Raw genomic sequence first — 19081 nt, 5'->3', positions numbered from 1 at the left:
GAATACAAATTTTCCGACTTTCCGCCGACCAGTATAAATAAACGGACGCGATCGCGAGCTAATCAGTTATTATCCGAGTTATCATACGAATTATTATACGAACTATTAACAGTGACTAACGGAGTATACGAGTTATCGAGTTATCCGCGAGCGATCATACTCTATCTTTACGAATACGTTTGTACGAGCGTCTCTCTACAGTATTTATATTATTTAATTTATTTAATTTATTCCAAATATATTTGACGTTGCAACAGCAATCTCTCGTTCTCGTTATTCTATATTATGATACTCGACACTATTCACCACACAGATGAATGTTAATTTCCTCGAAAAATCTATTTTTAAGCTACAACATTTTCGCTAGAACAGATCGCTTTATTTCGAGAACATGATTCTCTTATAGCTGATATTTTCAAATGTGTAGATACCTTTAATGTAATACGAGTATGTACAACCCTGAAATATCCTGTACTTTATCAATCTAGGTACATCCAGAGTTAAAAATAATCATTATCGGCTATACTAAACGTTATCCTCGGCTAAACAAAAGCATACAATACAGATAGCATAGAAGCATAGAAGTTACTATATTACTCATAATAATAATAATAATAATACAATAATAACTGCGTTATTAATCTATAGATTATACTATTTATTCTATTACAATGTCAAAACAATTGTTTACGCCTTTCAAGTTTGTTATCAAATTAGAAAGTGGAGGAACTATACGTATAGTTCCCACTGGGATACTGCAAATATCAATACTAATCACATTCCGTAATACATCTTCAACTTTCTCAAGACAATAAGGACGTTCCATCGCGTTTGAGTGAAGCAAAACTTCATCCTTTCAGAGTTCCAATCTTTCCCCTTGATCTCTCCACCAATCAACTTTCCCCTCTAGTCTCCGCTTCTGAACTACGGAAACTCCCTTTACCCACGTCAACGAATCGATTCGCACATTTTAAAGAAGCGTCGAACGACAGGCGGCAAAGGGAATGAGTAAGTTGCTCCCATCTGGTCTACTAGACGACATGTTCGGATTTCTCCGACGACGACCAGCTGTCAGCAGATGTTTCATTTGTAAAAAAAAAAAAAGAAAAGAAGGGCGGGGGAGAAAAATATGCCACAACAACGTTAAGGCTAAAAACCGCGGAGAAATATAAAAGCGACCTTGTGGGAAATCAAGTTCGGTCTAATGACTGTGCCGGTAAACGTCGGAAATATTTTCGCAAAGTTGATTAAAACGAGCAACTCCCCTCCTCGACGCTAAACGCCGGGCCGTTGTTGGAATTGCGCGTCGATTCGACCTTCCTCTCCTTTCTCCTTGACTCTATCCGCCACTCCTGCGTTCCCCCTCTCCGTTCTAGCATTCTCTCTCTCTCTCTCTCTCTCTCTCTTGTTATGTTCTCCAGCCACTCGGTTACTTTTTCTCCCTTCGCCCCATTCCATGCGGTGGTTAATTAAATTCTAGATCGACTGGTCGATTGTTTTAAGAAACTCCGCGTAAACTCCAACGACTATTGCCCCCTTTCCTGTCCCTCTTCCCTGCCTTTCTTTTTTTATCTTACGCCACGACTTAATTTCGGACGATATTTAAAGAGATCGAGGAACATTCTTGCGGAAACACGAGCAATCGATCGTCCTTTTGCTCTTCTCTTATATTTCTTTTTTGAAGTACGCGAAGGTGCAAAGTCCGAGATACGATGACTACAATCAGTATTGGACGTACACTCGTACTTTCCAATGAAATATTTTTCTTTCTATCAGATTTTACATTTTTACTTGGTCCGAATTCGTTAGCGCGTAAATACTACACCATACGCGATAGTGTACCAATATTCAGTGTAGCCGCTGTACTTTCATCCAAAAGGTCAATTTGAACAGCTACGCTGCTCTAAGGAATTCCTCTATCGGAAAAAGGAAAAAAGAAAAACGAAGATCCGCCTGTAACCAGGTTGATGTATTCGCGAGAGTCTTTATTAAAACACATATAGCTGAAGTGCGTTTTATCGAAGCTTCGCGAAAAGTATTTTCACGGATGACCACCAGGCCATGGTTTCTAACATTTTTTATAGTTCGCAGTTTGCATCTAAATTAGTATTTCCCAAACCAGCCTCAGTTCCCAAAAGTTCACCATGTTCGTTTCTGACCAACTTCCCCCTGGCTCTTCTCAATTTACTCTTTCTTCTCGTCTTTTCTTCCTCCTCGTTTCTTCTTAACCAACCCTGGGCGCAGCACTTTCGAATTTCACCTTGCAGCAACGCGCACCCGTTACAGCCACTGTAACGACTCTCGAACGAGAGCGAACGAGTATCGTTTACGAGGCTGAGAATTTTCTCGGAGGGTTATTACTCGCCGGAAAAAATTTAGAGCCACGCTGTTGATTATCGAGCGTGCGTAAAAAAAGAAGTATGTAGATGGTGAAGAGCAACGGGTTAATGCTAATGTCCTTCCTCGAAAATGCGCCTCATCTTCGTTGCAGATAGGATCTCGGACGACAGCGCTTTAGAATTCCCTTTAACACACCCCTTTCGCTGAAATTCGAATCAAATTCCGAAGGATTTACGAAGAGTCACGCTGGATAACGACGTCTGCTTTCCAAAAGGATGAACGAAGATGTTGCTAAATTCTATACAATCTGAATTTGACGAACTGAAACCGAGTTCCTTGGCAAGATGATAATTATGTAGGTTATCGACCGGTTCGTATAAATGAACTGAGTAATTGGCTGACATTTACGGCCAAGAGATCACGTTTATATTCAGCTGGAACGTTTCAGCTGGTCAAATGGAGATTCGTTGTGAATGTCAACGGCACGTCGGTATTGTAGACTGTAGACGACTGACGAAGCACGTATTTAAAGCGAGACAAGCGTAGATTCCGTAGAGAGTTTGTAACATTAAGATGGCACGTGACTCGTCCTGCTTCCGAGCTACCAACAACTACGGTCGCCGAGTAATTGCTGTCATTCGAAACTGGACCGTGATGAGACGGGTGAACCGCGTTCCGGATGGTTTCAGGACATATCATCGATGGTTAATGTTAATCTAAAAGACACAAAATAGTGACGACCGAATGTTGAAAACACAATGGTCGAAGGAAGTATCGGCACACCGTTGTATTCATTATACAGCATTTACGTAGTAATTAAATTAGCTCCAAGTACATTAAATTTTGCATCAGTTAATGGTACTTTCTCGTATGACTGCGAAAATTTGATACCATGAAAATGAAATATAAAACCTGCGGCGAATATTTTCCGTAGCCACTGTATGTTCTAGCAACGGAACGCGTCTTTAATTACGTTTATTACGTACAAGCCTTGAGTCGGGAGTGGAGCAAGAAGGTTGTAAACGATATTTAAGTGGCGAGAAATTAGATCGGAATCGGTGAACAACCATCGACTCGGTTTTAAAAAAATGTTTCCCGTGAAATTGAAAAAAATTATTTCTCTTCCATTTTTGAAGCGTGTTTTTCCCTTCCTTTTTTTTTCATTTTTGACGAGTTGCGTTTATTCCTTTTCCCGTCACCTTTTATCGGTTTTATACGTGCCGGTCATTTCGGAGTACAAAAAAACTCGATTTGGTTGACAGCCGCTGGCACACGAACCCAAAAGTGATCGGGCCAGCACGATGAACGCGTCGATCTATATTGCACTGAATCATCCGCGTGACTGTCGATAGATAGCAACAAGCGCGAGCAGCCTGCACCGTTGATTTCTGTTCAAGATGAAAGTGTCGAATCCTACTCACAGGATAGCCGTTACTGAAAACATCAAACACAAAAGGAGGAACTTTCTAAAAATTGTTTCCAGTTCAATAAACGTCGACAAATAGTTTGTAAAATATCTCTAAAATTTAGTATCGCTACCTTTACAAAAAAAAAGGGTAGAAACATTGGTGTTTACCAAGAAACTTCCACAAAGGCAATACCCACTTAAAAAAAAAAAAAGAAAAGAAAAAACGAAGAGGCAAAATCGATCGAAGTTTCTTAAACAGGTTGACCGCTACAAAAACTCGCCGCTACCGACATAACGCTTTTTCCTCGCGATATAAAGCGTCAGTTGCCAGTATCGCGGCGGCAGTTGAGCTTGACTTTGAACCAGTGCCAGGGATTTCAATCGAGGCCGCAAGCGGCGCGAGCTTTACCTCGAGATCGTTTAAAGGCCAATATAACGCCGGCAGCTACCTTTGCGCATCAGAGAGCCGGCTCTCGTTTTCTCGATCGAGCGCCATTCAGTTTTCACGATCCATCGCCCGGGATTGCGACCAAATTTTGGTCAGTAACTGTACCTTTGATCCTTTAATAATCGGTTTAGAACGAACGATATTTCGTATGAAATGGTAGCGTAGTAGATGATTAATGAGTTTGAATGATTCATTTGGAAAGGAACGCGGTTAATGACGACGTGATTATAAAGGGAGATGGAGAAGACTACCGGTGGAAGTTTCGATATGATGGAATACGAGGTACGTTGGATGTAAAGAACGACGTATATGACTACACTGGAAACTAAGGATTAACCGATTTCAACTAAGCTTTAATCTTCCTCGATATGGCGTTCCTCCAAGCGGTTGTTAGCTGCCTCGTCTGCGCTCCTTTGATCCTTTCGATAAATTAAATCAACGAATCGAGCCATCCGCTTTGATCGATGTTTAGCGTAGAAACAATTTCTGCGTAATTTCCTAGTCGTATGTTTTTAATCTATGTTCGTATTTCGGAAGTTTTCAGACGAAATGCTCAGAGGTGTTTTTAAAAATCGTTGCAATCGAACAAAGTCTTGGTCGGTTGCTTTAATTATTCGCTAAGATCGAGTAGTTTGTGTCTGACTACGAAAGGAACGATTCTACCGAAGCATTCTTTCGAGAACAATTAGCAAAGTTTCAAATTCTGTTGCACGAGTTTGAATCGTCGAATGATCTGCCTCTCGTCGAGTCGCTTAATTCCCCTGGCATGGTACGCTTGTTACGTAATTATGCGAGCAAGTATTCTCCAGGAAAGATAAAAGAAAATAATCAGTGCGACTTGGACAATGTCTTCCGAATAGTTTCCCTTACAAATAGAGGGAACCGTCGCCTCTTGGAGCATTCGACTCCCTCCTACTCTCAAATGAGATGAGAAGGGACCAGAAACAGGAAAAAGGAGCGTAGAATCTGTTTATATCTGGCTGGTTTATGTCATAAAATCGATTAGAAATCTGTCGTTCTTCGTCACAAAGACGTCCTTCGAATAAATTTCCAATGAACCAGAGCAATGGACCGATCGTGCCACGAGAAAAGAGACACAACTTCGTCCGTGTGACGAAGGTGATTCGTCAAAAACGAAGAAGCCGAGAGTTGTTAGAACGTTACCTTCGTACGGAGATACGACTAAATGTATATCGAGAAAGAAAGGCGAAGAAGGAAAGAGGTGGAAAAGCAAAAACAAGGAAAAGTGGCGCTTTCGTGCAACGAAGCGTTCTCGAGCGTTGGCAAGGAAATGAAAAAGAAGAAGTAGCGTGGCAGGAGAGCACGGCGAATGGGAGGGCAGCCAGTTTAACCCAGAAATCCTCGAAAGTGCATAAGCTTTGTCGTGGAATGAGCTTAGTTAGGGGAACGCTAGTCCAGCCGAGCGTAAAATACGGTCGTAATAATGTTTGTTCATGTTGAGGTTATTCGATGTGTAAACAGAGAAAACTCGTGGATAAATTGTAAGGCAGAAAATATATTTAAATAGAAGTGTAATTATAAGTAAGAATACAATTTGAGCTGGTCCAGATCCGCACGTTAGCTGTGTTACCCAATAACCGAAAACCCCGAAGCCAACGTCGCCTGTCTACTGTTTATGGTCTGTCTTCGTCGCAGTCTTTTGTTTACACGCTGTCGATGACATCGGTGCTTGAGAAAACTAAAAAGATCGGATGTAGAGTTTTCTTAGAAGTGGTAACCACTTCAACAGTTCATAGCATTTCTGATGCAGAGAGGGTTGCGCAGCGTGTCGTTGCGGCGCAACCCGGCGCTGGCCATCTTCTTTCTCTCTTCGGTTGTTCCCAGCTTGTTCCCCGCATCGGGTTCCTCCACTTGTAGAGCATCCGATGGATCGCGACCCATTGACGAGCGGAAATTTGAAAGATTTCGCGCGCAAAGTGGTCGCACGAATCGCTCGTTTCTGGCTCGTGTATCAGGAGATTCGATATACCGTTGATGGTTCTTTTGCAAACTATGGATTTCCTCTTAAAGTATTCGAACTATATCGCTACAAGTAAAGTCGAGGCCGCTGAAATTGATACGCGAATTTACTTCTTTTTTTTTTTTTTTTACTTGATCGTATGTACCGCTATAAATTGATGCACGTCTCCTTTGCAAATAAAAATTGCAAGTCCATTTTCTTTGATACGGTCGAAAAACGATTATATCGACTATATCGAGACCAAGTGATCAAGACCGAAACTTCACCGCTAACATATTTAATCGTCTTAAATTTAATCAACTCGGTTATGGCTTTTACTCCTATTTAGTTTCTCAAATAGAAGAAGAAAGAGCTTTTTGCCTGTATCACTGTAGAAGAAAAGAGACGAAGAAAGATCTGAGAACGTTATCCAATTTAATTCGCAGGTGGCGTGGATTCACGTAGGTCGTCAAATGCTCTTGACCATTCACAAACACGTGGTCGTGAAGATACCGAGATTCTCGGTGTCCCACGACAATCAGAAGACCTGGCTGCTTCACATCAACAACGTGCAGCAAGACGACCGAGGCTATTATATGTGCCAACTGAACACGAACCCGATGATGAGCCAGGTCGGCTTCCTTCAAGTTGTCGGTGAGCATATTTAATCTTCTTCCATCGACTTAAGGCATGCTGTTGTTACATTATTATGTGCGTCGAAGACGTCCGAGCAGCTTTAACGAGAATCCATCGCGAAACGTTCGATAGAATTACTTTACGGAAGAAAAAAAGCGATCTTTTTACCACCGACGTGCCAAACGATATTTATACTTAAAAGCTTTGAGAACTTGTTTGTCGAACTAGGCAACCTATCAGCTTCTAATTAGATCTACTGACCTTCTGTGCTTCTCTATTTGTTTCCAAGTACCACCGAACATTTTGGACTCGTTGTCCACCGAGAGCACAGTGGCGGTTCGTGAGAACCAGAATATTACGCTGACATGCAAAGCAGACGGATATCCAACGCCAAAACTGATGTGGAAGAGAGAAGACGGCCAGAGTATAAGCATCAATCGGCATTACAAAGGTGAGCGTACAATTTCTCGACCAGTGTCACGAAGTATAAGACGAAAGACTGTAATCGCGTGTGCCTCATAGAGAGAACCGAGCTCCTCGCGTTAATTATACGAAACGATGCTTTACAAGCAATGAAAGTAATTCTCAAGTTTCCACTCGTTGACCGGCCGTTTAATTTCACCAATTAGCGAAAATCGCAGGGAAACAGGAAATTTCACGAAATGCTGTATTTATTCAAGCGCGATTCTTCGAATATTCGCGCGCCGCTGTTCGTCTCAATTAGCGCAGATTAAACGAATTGCGAGCTGTTACGTATAGTTTATAACATCTTCGATTTAAAATCGTGTTGTTTTCGATGCTACAACGTCAAAAATCTCGTTTGCATAACGTGTAAACGTTAAACATTAATCACCAATTATCGCGAAAATAGATTTACGCGCTGATACCGTGACTCGCGAAAGTATTTGGACACCTGTACAAACTTTTTATGGATATAACGTGTACGTTGACGTATTTTGAAATTTTCCTGCCGCTATAATATGTCACGACAACCACGATTACTACGTTGATGAAATTTGAGACGAATTTGAAACCGTACATAAAAGTTACATGTATGTATAGAGCGTTGTATATATATAAAGCGAATATAGAAGTCATTGAAATGAAAATACACCATCGTATTTGAGTAGTTGATTATTCATTGTTCGTACCGTGTAATCATTTTTATCCAAGTGTTCACGTGCGATAAATGTATCGTAGCCTCATCGTATGTATACATTCAAATCAGTTTGATATTTTGTCAATATAATCACGATGATCGTACGTCGTCATAATGTCAACGAAATTTCAAAATGTTTCATTTATCGCGCATAATATAACTCTAAAGGCTTTACTATAGTAAACACTCGAATACGTTCGCGAGTCACTGTACATACCTGTAAGCGTAAACTGTGAAACTACAATTTTCAAAATATTGAAAATAAATGAAGCAACTTGTTCGATCGTTGAAATAAAGCTGTTTCCATTTCCCAGACGGAAGAACGTCTGATTACGGTTTCCGTACGAGTCGGAAACCAACGTCCCCGATATTCGCGCAATCAGAAATCCAAACAATCATGTTCCGAGTCGTTCTACTGATAAACATTAAAACTGGAAGCGGCGGACAGATGTTCGATTTCCGGTGATTAAACCTCAGAGTCAAACGTGACGTTAAAATAGCCGCGAACGTACGTTGGGAACGTCTCGTCCGCAGCGTACCGCGTACGTGTAATCAATTCGAACGAAAGAGAAAGGAGAGGAAGGTAATGTCGGCGGACAGTAACAGAATCGGAGTATTCCGTTGCTTTTGTTGCTCCGTTCGTCATCGATTTTACACGTCAAACAACGAAGCCTGCGGCAACGTTTCCGGTAATTTCCCTAATGCAATGGGACACGTAAATCCATTCTCGCCGACATATTATTAGTATTACGGTAATTACTCGTTTGCATGGCCACCGTTCTCTAGACTCCTCTCCTCGGTTTACGTGACTGTCGAATAAAACAAAGCTTGTCGCGAGTACATATTTCTGTTACTGAGCTTTACCACGACATTGTCTTGCTTCGTTATCTTATACTTCCGACGGAACGTCGTTCGTATCGTGCATCGCGACGTTTCAAAATTATAAACATCGTTCCAGTTCGGTTCAGCGACGAAATGTTATATCGCGATTAGTGCCCGTTAATTGAACACGACTTTGAACATCAGCTGATATAAATCACGGATTAAAAGCGACAACAGCTGATGAATATTTCAACAAACGTGCGACCCCGTTGCCGCGAAAGTGCGTTTAATAACGAACGTTTTGTAGATCTCACGCCTGATACGAGATCGTATAAAGTTATGGGGCGGGGCGAACACCATGAGCGAAACGACGCTGGAAAATTGTGAATTAATTCCCTGATGCTTTCTCGCGATACGAAACAGGCTAATTTCTAATACATTTATTGTACAGCGGGGTTCTCGCGATCTCGCATGCCAGGCATTTATTTTTAGACCGCCAGTCACTCATCGCACCTGATTTCACTGGCACGTGTTTGCTATATAAATTTTTACCATGAGTCACCCGTTTTTGTTTCTCTCTTTTTTTTTTTTTTTTTTAGATTTCGTTTGACGAAAATTTCATACGCCGTTTGCGTTATTTTTTTTATTCGCGGTGGCCATTCGCATCGCATGCGCTATGCTCAAAGCATCCTCTGTTTCCACGAAGACAATCGCGGACCGATTACTCGCAGCGAACGGAAGCATAAAAAAGAGGACGAAATCGAGTATGAATTTGATCGAATTTTCGTTTGTAAAATACTCAAAAAATTGCACTCCCGTGGTTGCCTCGTAAAGCTCGTTCGTAGATGATTGCGATTCTGCTCGCCCATTTATCATTCGTTTTCCAACGAATGTTGGAATATGGTTACAACTATCTCATCCACTTCTTTGTTTACTGATAACGATGTTTTCAAGTAAAAGATATCACGAAGGTGAATAAAATTACGTGATCGTGTTATGGTTAACAAGAAAGAATTGTAATTGGAACTAGTAAAGTTACAAATAATTTAATTTTAAAATTCTGGAAAAATGATAGCTAAAAATATTCTCAACGTGACTATGATATACGCAATATATTTGACGTTATATTTTTATTGACTTCTTGATAAACGACTATCGTCACACTTGAGAACAACGTGAAAACAGCACAGATCCAGTAGGAAAATTCCCAGCGGTTGCAGTTGGTCCGGTAATAAAGCGCAATAAACTATATAAGCTCACCCTTACCAGCGCATTATTAGAAATGCAATTAGCCGCCCATGCAATTTTACTCATTACCATTTCACGCGAATTCCAACTTGTCTCTTTTTCTGCCCCTCTTTCCATTCCATTACGTCTACAAATAAGTTTCAATGAAAACGATTCGAATAAAACTTTAATATCAATGTTATTCTATTAAGAATTCAAAACTGTATGGTATCGTCGTCAAACGGAACATCTGCAGTGTTTTCTCTTCCATTTCCCTCTGATTAAAATAAGTGACGAACAACGTATCTTAAATAACTCCACGACAAAAGTTGGACTCATTGTCCTCGCTGTTCAAGTCTGGCTATTACTAACGTCGATATCGTAGAATCAGGAGCGAATGGGAAACTACACTTTCTTACAGCATGAACACGACTGATAAATTTCATTTGAAATTAAAATTATATTAAGCAGGAAGCAAGCAATCAATTCAGCGGTTTCAAAATTTACAATATCACGATTCACTTACTTTTCTCTCGTTGATTATCAACGTGCAATTCTTAACTCTTTCTTTCTTTAAAACTGTTTCTGCAACGACTCGATTCTTAATTCTCGCGGCTCGCCCATTTGCCTCGGTTTATGTATCAGCTGATCGATACGATGCGACGCATCGCGTCGTCGCGACGGTTACACGTTTCCTCGCCGACAATTCTTACTTTTCTCACCTTTCTCCGACAGTAACGGCTCCGGTGCCGTCCGAACCGTCGCACATGCACGTACACGCTCCCTACAGTATTATTTTCCGAAGTAAGTCAGAATAGACTTTTGGAATTTAAGTTTAAGATTGGATAGTCGTTGGTTGAAATTACCTAGGAGAAAATTCCAGGTAGGTTTGCCGCGTGCGATCCAACGCAATGGACTGCGAACAGCTATAGTAATCTCCTTCTCTCTCGCTCTGGCCATATTATTAATAATGCAGTTGCGTGTTTGCACGGACGTGACTGTTGCCGGCGTGCGCAGCATTTTCTCGGATATGTTCGTGCAAACTGGGAACAAACAAGCTGTGTGCCGAGAAATTTTCATAACGACCGGTTGCTCTCGTGCATACACCGCTTCCGATAGCTAATCTAAGAAATCGCGACTACCAAACTTGTCAGATGGATCGATGGATCGTGCGATAATTTGTACGATGAAAGAAAAGACGAAGTGAGGTATGTCGTAAAAGAGCGACACGACGGTCGATATTATTCTCGATATCGTATTGACAATATTGTATTGATCGTCCAGAGAGTGCATACCATAATCTCGAGAATGTTAAATATTGACAATAATATCGATGATAAAGTTGATCGTTACATCGCTCCTTAGCAACCGTGATATTGACCTTGTAAAATATGCAAGCTGAAATCTGATTAAAGCGAAAGATTCGCGATTCTCTCGAAAAACGTTCTTTTTTTTCACGGACGATAACGCGATTATACGCTCGTGATACGTGCACGTGGCTCGTCACGGTAAGAGCGACAGAAAAAAACGTGCCAATGCGAACGACGGATAAACTAGACAGAATTTGCAAGAAAAACGGTAGAGAAACAAAGCTCCGGCGGAAGGTCTTTTTTCTCCGGCTGGCTGCTTCTTAAATATTGTATAGATTAATCAACTCCGGAGCGCGGTGCTACGCCGCTACTGCTACGTGGCCGGCTGCCAGTGGCGCAATGGCCAGGAGTGGGGATAATCAAGGGGCGGTACAGAGCGGGATGCAGTGGCGGCGACGTGAAAATTATGCGCGCACATGGCATATCCATGAAATATTCACTGGATGCTAAAGATGCGTGGCGTTCTCGGTAGCTGTTTTCGGGGAAGATTAAACAGAATCCTCTGTCAGCGGTGCTCGGCTAATTCCTCGTGCTGTTTAGTTTCGTAAAAGATAAAGGGAAAGTTGACGTGAATTGATATTTTGCGCTAAATTTTCTCGGTCGTACGAGGAAGAAGGAGGCCGTGTCTTGCGTTTAACTGTTTAAAATTTTCGAGACCTGTAATACGAGCGAGGATAAAACTTTAATGTGGCACAGCCTAGTTCCGCTACGTGGGATAATTCCGTGGCTAAGTTGACCAACTTCCGACAGTCCTGGTGGACTCTCTGTCATCGTAAAACTAGATGGATTAAAACCAGTCAGTGCTATAGATCAGCGAGGTCCTCCGGGAAGAACCGTGAGTCCTGGCGTCTCGGACACCGAAGCATCCGAATGTCAGAATGTCCCAGGTGGCGCAGACATTAGCCCACGGGTAACGTACACGTGCACCAACCGCTGTGTTAGGCTGACGGAGCTGCTGTGGTTTGGCTGTGAGAGGTCAAACGTCCCTCTATCGGTTGCAACTTGTATTCGCCTAAAAGCCTGATGACGTTTTACGTGGCATCGTTGCCACTGGTACTGCTCTGTTCTCGATACTCTCAGGAAACACGATCCAAACGGGTTGCTTGCAATTTACTGTTAATCGATACTAGCGAATAATTTAATTAAACATCAGAATATTCTCTCTTCCTCGCTGACAGCGAACCGTATTTCAAGATTAAAATATCTAAACGATTCAGCTGGAATTATTACTGATAGGACGATTAACATTGACCGACCGATAAAATAAACGACTGACGTTGATGAACGAAACTAGGTAGCCGACATTGAAACAAACTACAATCGGAAAAAAGAAACAAACGAGAGAAACAAAAGAAACAAACGTACAATGATGGAAAAGGAGGTCTCGAACATATCACGAAGATAAGATGCTCGTAACTTTGGTAGCATTGGCACGAGCCAGTGTCGGTCCCGCTGGATTATCGGAAATTCAACATCATCCTGTCTCGTGCAAGTAAACACGATTGAACCGAATCATCCATCCGGAAGATTACGTAGGAACCGATCCGATCGTAGCTGGAATTCGAGGCTTTCGCTTGAATCCGTATAGGAATCTTGGACACGATTCTTGCACAGTCCTTCATAGTACAGAAATCTGCATTCTGTCTGCATTTTCTTCAAGTAGGAACTTCGCCGAATAACAATGAACGATGATCGCTGTTTCTCGATATTCATCGAATTAGAATAGATCGGCTAGAGAAGTTTCTCTCCCTAAATCTTCAATCAATTCGATAAACAGAAAGGGAGGCCAGAAGTTTGACAGTATCCTCATAGAACAAGCAGAATTTCTCGAGGAATGGAAAGATACGAAAAAGGTTAACATTCGTTGACTGGATAGTGAATTACGTTTGAGAAAACTTGAAAGAAACGAAATAATTAGCGGTGAAACCATCGTACTCGGTAACTGGAGACGATAGTTCCGTTCGTTAAGCCGTGTCAACGTTTTGTTGTTCGTGATTAACCGAGCAAAGACCTGAAAGTAGTACGAAAGCTTTCGAGCTTCCAGCTAGGATGAATCGCCTGGGCGGAGCTTCCAAATAAGAAAGGTGTTGCTCTTCTTCTTCCTCTGTTTCTTCTTCTTCTTCTGGTTGCGGATTCTTCTCCGCTCTAATTTCTGCTAATTAAAGCGGTCTGCGCTTTTCCAAAGCGTGTGTAGCGGCTGCACTACGCCAAGTGAAGTCATAAATACTGCGAAAGAAAGAAGGAAGAGGGAAAGATGGCAAGAAAAGGCAACGCTGGATGAAAAGGTCACGGAGAAAATATAATATTGTCCGTCATGTACACCGGCTGTTTTCTTCGCCATCGATCGTTAAATCTCGCTTGATCGAAACGATGAACGAAGACGCAGTCGAACCAGCTCGTTCCTTTTTCGCGGCAAATTGTCTTGGCCATCGAACGGCCATCTACTTCTACCGTCAACTTCTTTCGTTAATTCCGCTTTCAGCAATGAAACTTTGCTCGACATTGCCAGTGGATTTACCTCAAGCTCAAAGCTCTTTGAAAAAGATGGTCCGCAATGGGACGTCGCATCGGACACGTTACTCGGAGAGCCTTGTCAAGCTTTTCACGATGGGTTAACGCAATTTGGATGTTGTAAAATACACGTTTCTGAAGTTTTTCATCCGAAACACGATGGATCGTTGCTATGATCTAACATAGCGAGTGTAGTGGTTGGATGCATAAGTGGATCTATCTATGCTCTTGTATTATCCTATCTTCTAATTACCGCCAATTTTCCATCTACTGACGCTGTATAAAGTATCTTTTCCTGTATCTCTATTTTTCAATAAAGCGTTGCTTCCATCAGACTCTACGTTTCGTTTCTGTGATCGCACGAAGGTAGCAAGAAAGGTACCACTAAATGATGCGAAATTTAAGTTGAACCGAATTAATTGGTGTGCACATACCATAATACGTACAATGATGCACACACGCACCTTTCGTAGCCGCTGTAATTCCCACATAGCTACACTCTTCCAAAACTATCTCGGCAAATCTCGTCTATTTATACGAGCAAAATATCAAATATCAAAAGATGAGAAATACGCGGTGCAAACGTAACTGTGTAACCTTGACAAGGCAATTAGCGATATCCCGCGGAAACTTGGAATTGCCAGTGCAAGTGGACAAAATGCAACGGTATTCACGATTGTCCTGCATCGCCTCAGACTATCACTTTGACGTGGCTCGTCGGCATGGAAATCCGGCCGATATATAACGAGCGACATCCCATACCTAATATCGTTCAACGGGGAGATGAAATTCGGTGCGCGCAGCGAGTTACAGTCTCGTTAAAAGTTACCGACGCCAGCGAATCGAGAACGCTGCGAAACCCGCTTCGAGCGGAGACGCGACATTATCGGGGCTGCCATTCGATCGTTCGCTCGCACACACTCGCCACGCAAATTCGCGAGCAACTTTTTTTTTCCTCTGACTTTGGCTCAGGGAACGAGACCCAACCGTTTCAAAGGTTTTCCACGGGTCAATGGATGTTGATTGACCGGTCCTCCAGGGCCATTCGAACGTGGGCACAATGTAAAGTGGCGAGAAATCGGGCTCAGTTCTAGGAACATTGCCGAGGACAGAGATCAGGGAAAGATCGTTCTGAAAACGTGGATTGAAAGATAGAAGCTTTACTTGATTTTAGGAAGCGATTCTTTCGGATTGAATCGACTAGATTGTTAGAAAGAGATGAAACGCGTAAGAGTGATAATCTAGCGTTGGCAGATAATTTGATTTCGTACGCGGTGCAGCAGAACGTGTTATACAACTGGATGAAAAGTTATTTTACGTGTAAAAATAAATGGGAAAGCTAGAATAAAACGACGTAAATAGAAGATTCGTTTTCAAGGACTCGTAGCTTGAACCGCGTCTCTACATAGTCACAGAATTTTCGAATATTTTATTACAAACTTTCGACGTTATTTTTACATGTAGATAGAGTAGAACTCCACTTGTATAAAATTTGTTGGTTTAAAGAAAATTTTAGTTAGTGCTGGATCGTATGAACTGCCGCTATTTTAATTCTCCTTAATGTTCAAATGCTTTTAATTTGAAAAAGTCCGTTAAACGTTTGTCGAATACCAGTGAATTGATTATATGTACAGACACTTTCCTACGAGAGAAGAAAAATATGACAAACTAATTGGCGATACTGGCTCTCAAGACTTTCTTCTTTATTATAGCGTAAATACGTACGCGACGCTACACAATATACACGCATCAACGCGTTTGGTACGCGTACACACATCCGAAAGTCCATCAAACGACTACTGAAACCGGTTTATAATCGTGTCAAGACTAATCGTCCTTTGACCATCCCACGCGCCATAATATGGCAGACTTGTGTAACAGACGGTGCAATAGAAAGGAAGCCAACTCGAACCGTGTGAGAAATTGCTCAGTTATCTTACATCTGTGCTAGCCGGTTCTCGAAAGCTGCAGAGTGAATTAAGAGAATAAAAGAACTTTTGTTTGTTCGTATTTAATGAAGCCGGGAGTAAACGGCGCGTTGCCTGCTTCCTCGCAGAAAAATGAACGCCGCCAGCCTGCGAAATGTAATTTTATCTAACGTTAGACGTTTAAATTCTAATGTAAATGAAACTCTTTCTTCCATTTTTTTTCCTTCTTCCTTTCTTTTCTTTTTTATTTTTTTGTTACACTTCAACGTTAAAAATTAAACGTTATCCGTTGTTTCGGACGTTGGCATATCTATTTGCGTGTTTTACGACATATAAAAATGGTTGTCACGATACGATCTATACAATGATGAAACAAGTGTACGAGACGAGTATCGATTTTGAAGAAGCAAGGCGAAGGGGATATGGAGTGTTTTTAGCTCGATCTAAATTCGGCGTTGATCAAGTGTCGAACCACGGGAAAACGATCCATTTGAAAAATGAAGAGTTACAACTCTCCGGAATGGCACTCGTGTACATACATACGCTTCACCGGGCGACGCAGGATTAAACGGCGCTCACGCAATATTTATACTTCATTCTATTTATTGCGCTTGGCGAGTATTTACACATAAATACCGATGTTTCGATGTATAGCAATCGTGTCAATATTGTATCGATAGCGGCCGAGAGTCGCGACGCGCGTCGCAATATCGCTCGGTCCCAGCATCCATCCGACGTAATTAAATGTCGAGTAATGATTGACGAACCTTTGCTCGTAGTTTGCCATTTGAAAGTGTTCCGTTTGCCATCGTCCTATCCACTATACCGAGCAGTGTCCCTGTCGAAACTAAATTCCCTAGCGAAAAAGCTGCACCAAAACGCAAAGCGCAAGAGAAGAGAAACTTCGGCGAATCGTCTTTCATCGAACGTCCAGACGGATCAAACGCTATCGGCCGAAAGGAGGTTAATTTGTTTACGTGCGCCGGTTCGAACAGTTTCCCGTTCAATTAGCCAACCAGCCATTTTGGTCCGCATGAATGTTACAGAACCAAGTTGTAGCGACTCGATGTGTACAGAACGCCTATTGAAATATCGTCGAATGATCGAACTACAATCCGAAGATCTGATGAGATATAGAAGCACAGAAAGAGAGAGAGAGAGAGAGAGGAAGGAGAATAAAAAATATCCTGTTGCATAGATCCCGACCGACGGTTAATATTGTCTCTTGACCCCAGATATATTCGCGTGGCCACGACGTCAGAGAAATCCGAATTGTTATCGGTTGCGTGAACGTTAACAGGCAGAATAATCAATATTTGCCGATACGACCGAAATTCACCGGCCCTCGCTAGACGCTTATGATGTTGATTTAGTATATACGATATTGCCAGGTAAATAAGCCACGTCGATATTCCATTACTCTTTCGTTTGCTGTTTGTTTAATCCCCGTTTGCCTATAATTTTACACTTTAACTAGTTTTCCCGGTTTTATCTTTCGTTGCGTCGGCTACGACCGTTCGTTCTAACTCCGTGCCTTTTATCACAATCGTCGAAAACAATTATCGCTACTATCTATCTTAGAATTTTAACTTCGGTCGTTTAAAAATTGATAAGACAGAAAAATTGTAAGAAAAAACATGACCCGTCGATAACAAAGAGTAAATAGTAAGCGATACGACGCCCGTTGCATGTTATCACACGCCACTCACTGTAAAGTGAATCATTCGGGCCACCAAAGCGCAAGCACCACTTAAATCAAATCCTATCGCGTTAGATGGCGGAACGGTTTCGCAATGTTCGCAATTTCAGCGCGGACAAATTCATAGCGATCGTCAGCGGCCGCCACTTAAAGTCTCCGCTCATGACACACCCAGCTGTCTCGTTTTTCGAGCGGTTTCTCGCGAAATTCTCGTCCGTGGCTCGCATAGTCGGTGTGGATCGTAAAAGGCTGGAATTTCTACTCAAACATCCGCGAAGCCACGCTTCGGGGCATCCGCAGCCTCTCTAAAGCTTCATACAAATTCATGACCGGCTGGCCTAACCATTTCGCGGCGAGTCATTCCCCTAAGTTTTGGGGCGATAGGCGGCCGTGCGGCGGTTTCGTACGTTCTAACACGTGGCGTTCGCGTACGCGCGGTTTGTAACGCTGTTTGCAGGCCCCCCGGGCCATTTGTTCGTTGAAAACCGCGACACCTTTAAACCATGGGCTTTTCTCGCGATTACATTCGTTTTTTCGCGCCTACCGTGCCAGCTGGCAGAGAAAAAGCACGGAGAAAAAAGAATGCCGCCTCTTTCCCCCTTTCATCTCGTCAGGGCGATAAATGAAATTAAAGAGGCGTGGAACAAAGACGACAGGGACGTTTAATTAAACCGGGAATCGAATAATTAATCGCTTAATCAAATTTTACTAGCGCCGAGTGTAAATCGGTGGAGATGTGCTCATCGCCTTCGAGCCCAGATAGTTTTCGGGCGAAAGTAGAATGGGACCGTCTATGGTCGGACACGACACGATGAATCGTTTAGAGAAATTTTCTGCGGTCGCAACTTCTGAACGGTTTATCGTGTTACGAGTATCTCGAACGAAAGTTGCTTCATAAAATTATAGAATGGGAGAATTACAAAAATATTACGGAACGAGAGGGAAACGAAGGAGGAGTAAAAATTAATCTTTGTTAGCAATTTTCGTTCCACGCTCGTTCGTCGTTCGGTATTGCATTCCATCGGAGAGAAATTGCATTACTTTGGAAAAAACGATGTTAAAACGAGCCCTGAAACAAGTTCCAACGATATTCTTTCGCACGACACACCAGCACAGCCCCCGATAATGAAGTTTCTGCTTGTCGCTGGCCGTTATGCAGCATAAAAATTTCAATGAAACTCTTCTTTCGAAATGGCTATTAGCAACCGCCTGGCTCGATGTATCGATTTGCATCTCTCTCGGCTTTGAACCAGGCGCTACTCCCTAAACACTCTTCTGCTACCAATAGACGAATACATTAATAGAGAATGAAGCGATAGTGAAATAAAGTTGTATAGGAAGTCGATATCGTTCCGATAGAAGGACAAACGATTGTCGCGCGTACCCTTCTGCTCTAATGTCCGATAAACCAGTTGTCCAACAATATGTCTGAATATTTTTATTCGTTGACCGTAACCGAAGAAACGTTCATTATAGTCAGCAAAAAGCGGCATAACGAGATCGTAAAATCAGGTCACGAGTTAAAGTTTGCTTTTGAATTTAAGGTGTTCCGGCGAACATACGGATGTGGAAT

General features: G+C 42.2%; 1 protein-coding gene across 4 annotated transcripts in view; it reads left to right on the top strand.

Annotated features, from left to right (window-relative positions):
- LOC126869684 (lachesin-like) overlaps positions 1–19081 on the top strand; it is a 283334-nt gene that overhangs the window by 203315 nt on the left and 60938 nt on the right. For all 4 annotated transcript variants that reach the window (XM_050626532.1, XM_050626529.1, XM_050626530.1 and 1 more), the window contains 2 exons: positions 6603–6810; positions 7082–7243. In XM_050626532.1, coding sequence (XP_050482489.1) covers positions 6603–6810; positions 7082–7243 — 370 coding nt within the window. The remainder of the gene's footprint in view (positions 1–6602; positions 6811–7081; positions 7244–19081) is intronic.

This window comes from Bombus huntii, chromosome 9 (genome assembly GCF_024542735.1).
Source record: "Bombus huntii isolate Logan2020A chromosome 9, iyBomHunt1.1, whole genome shotgun sequence".
In the NCBI taxonomy this organism is placed as follows: domain Eukaryota; kingdom Metazoa; phylum Arthropoda; class Insecta; order Hymenoptera; family Apidae; genus Bombus; species Bombus huntii.
The sequence above is the reverse complement of the archived record's forward strand: the minus strand, read 5'-3'. Positions and strand labels throughout refer to the sequence as shown.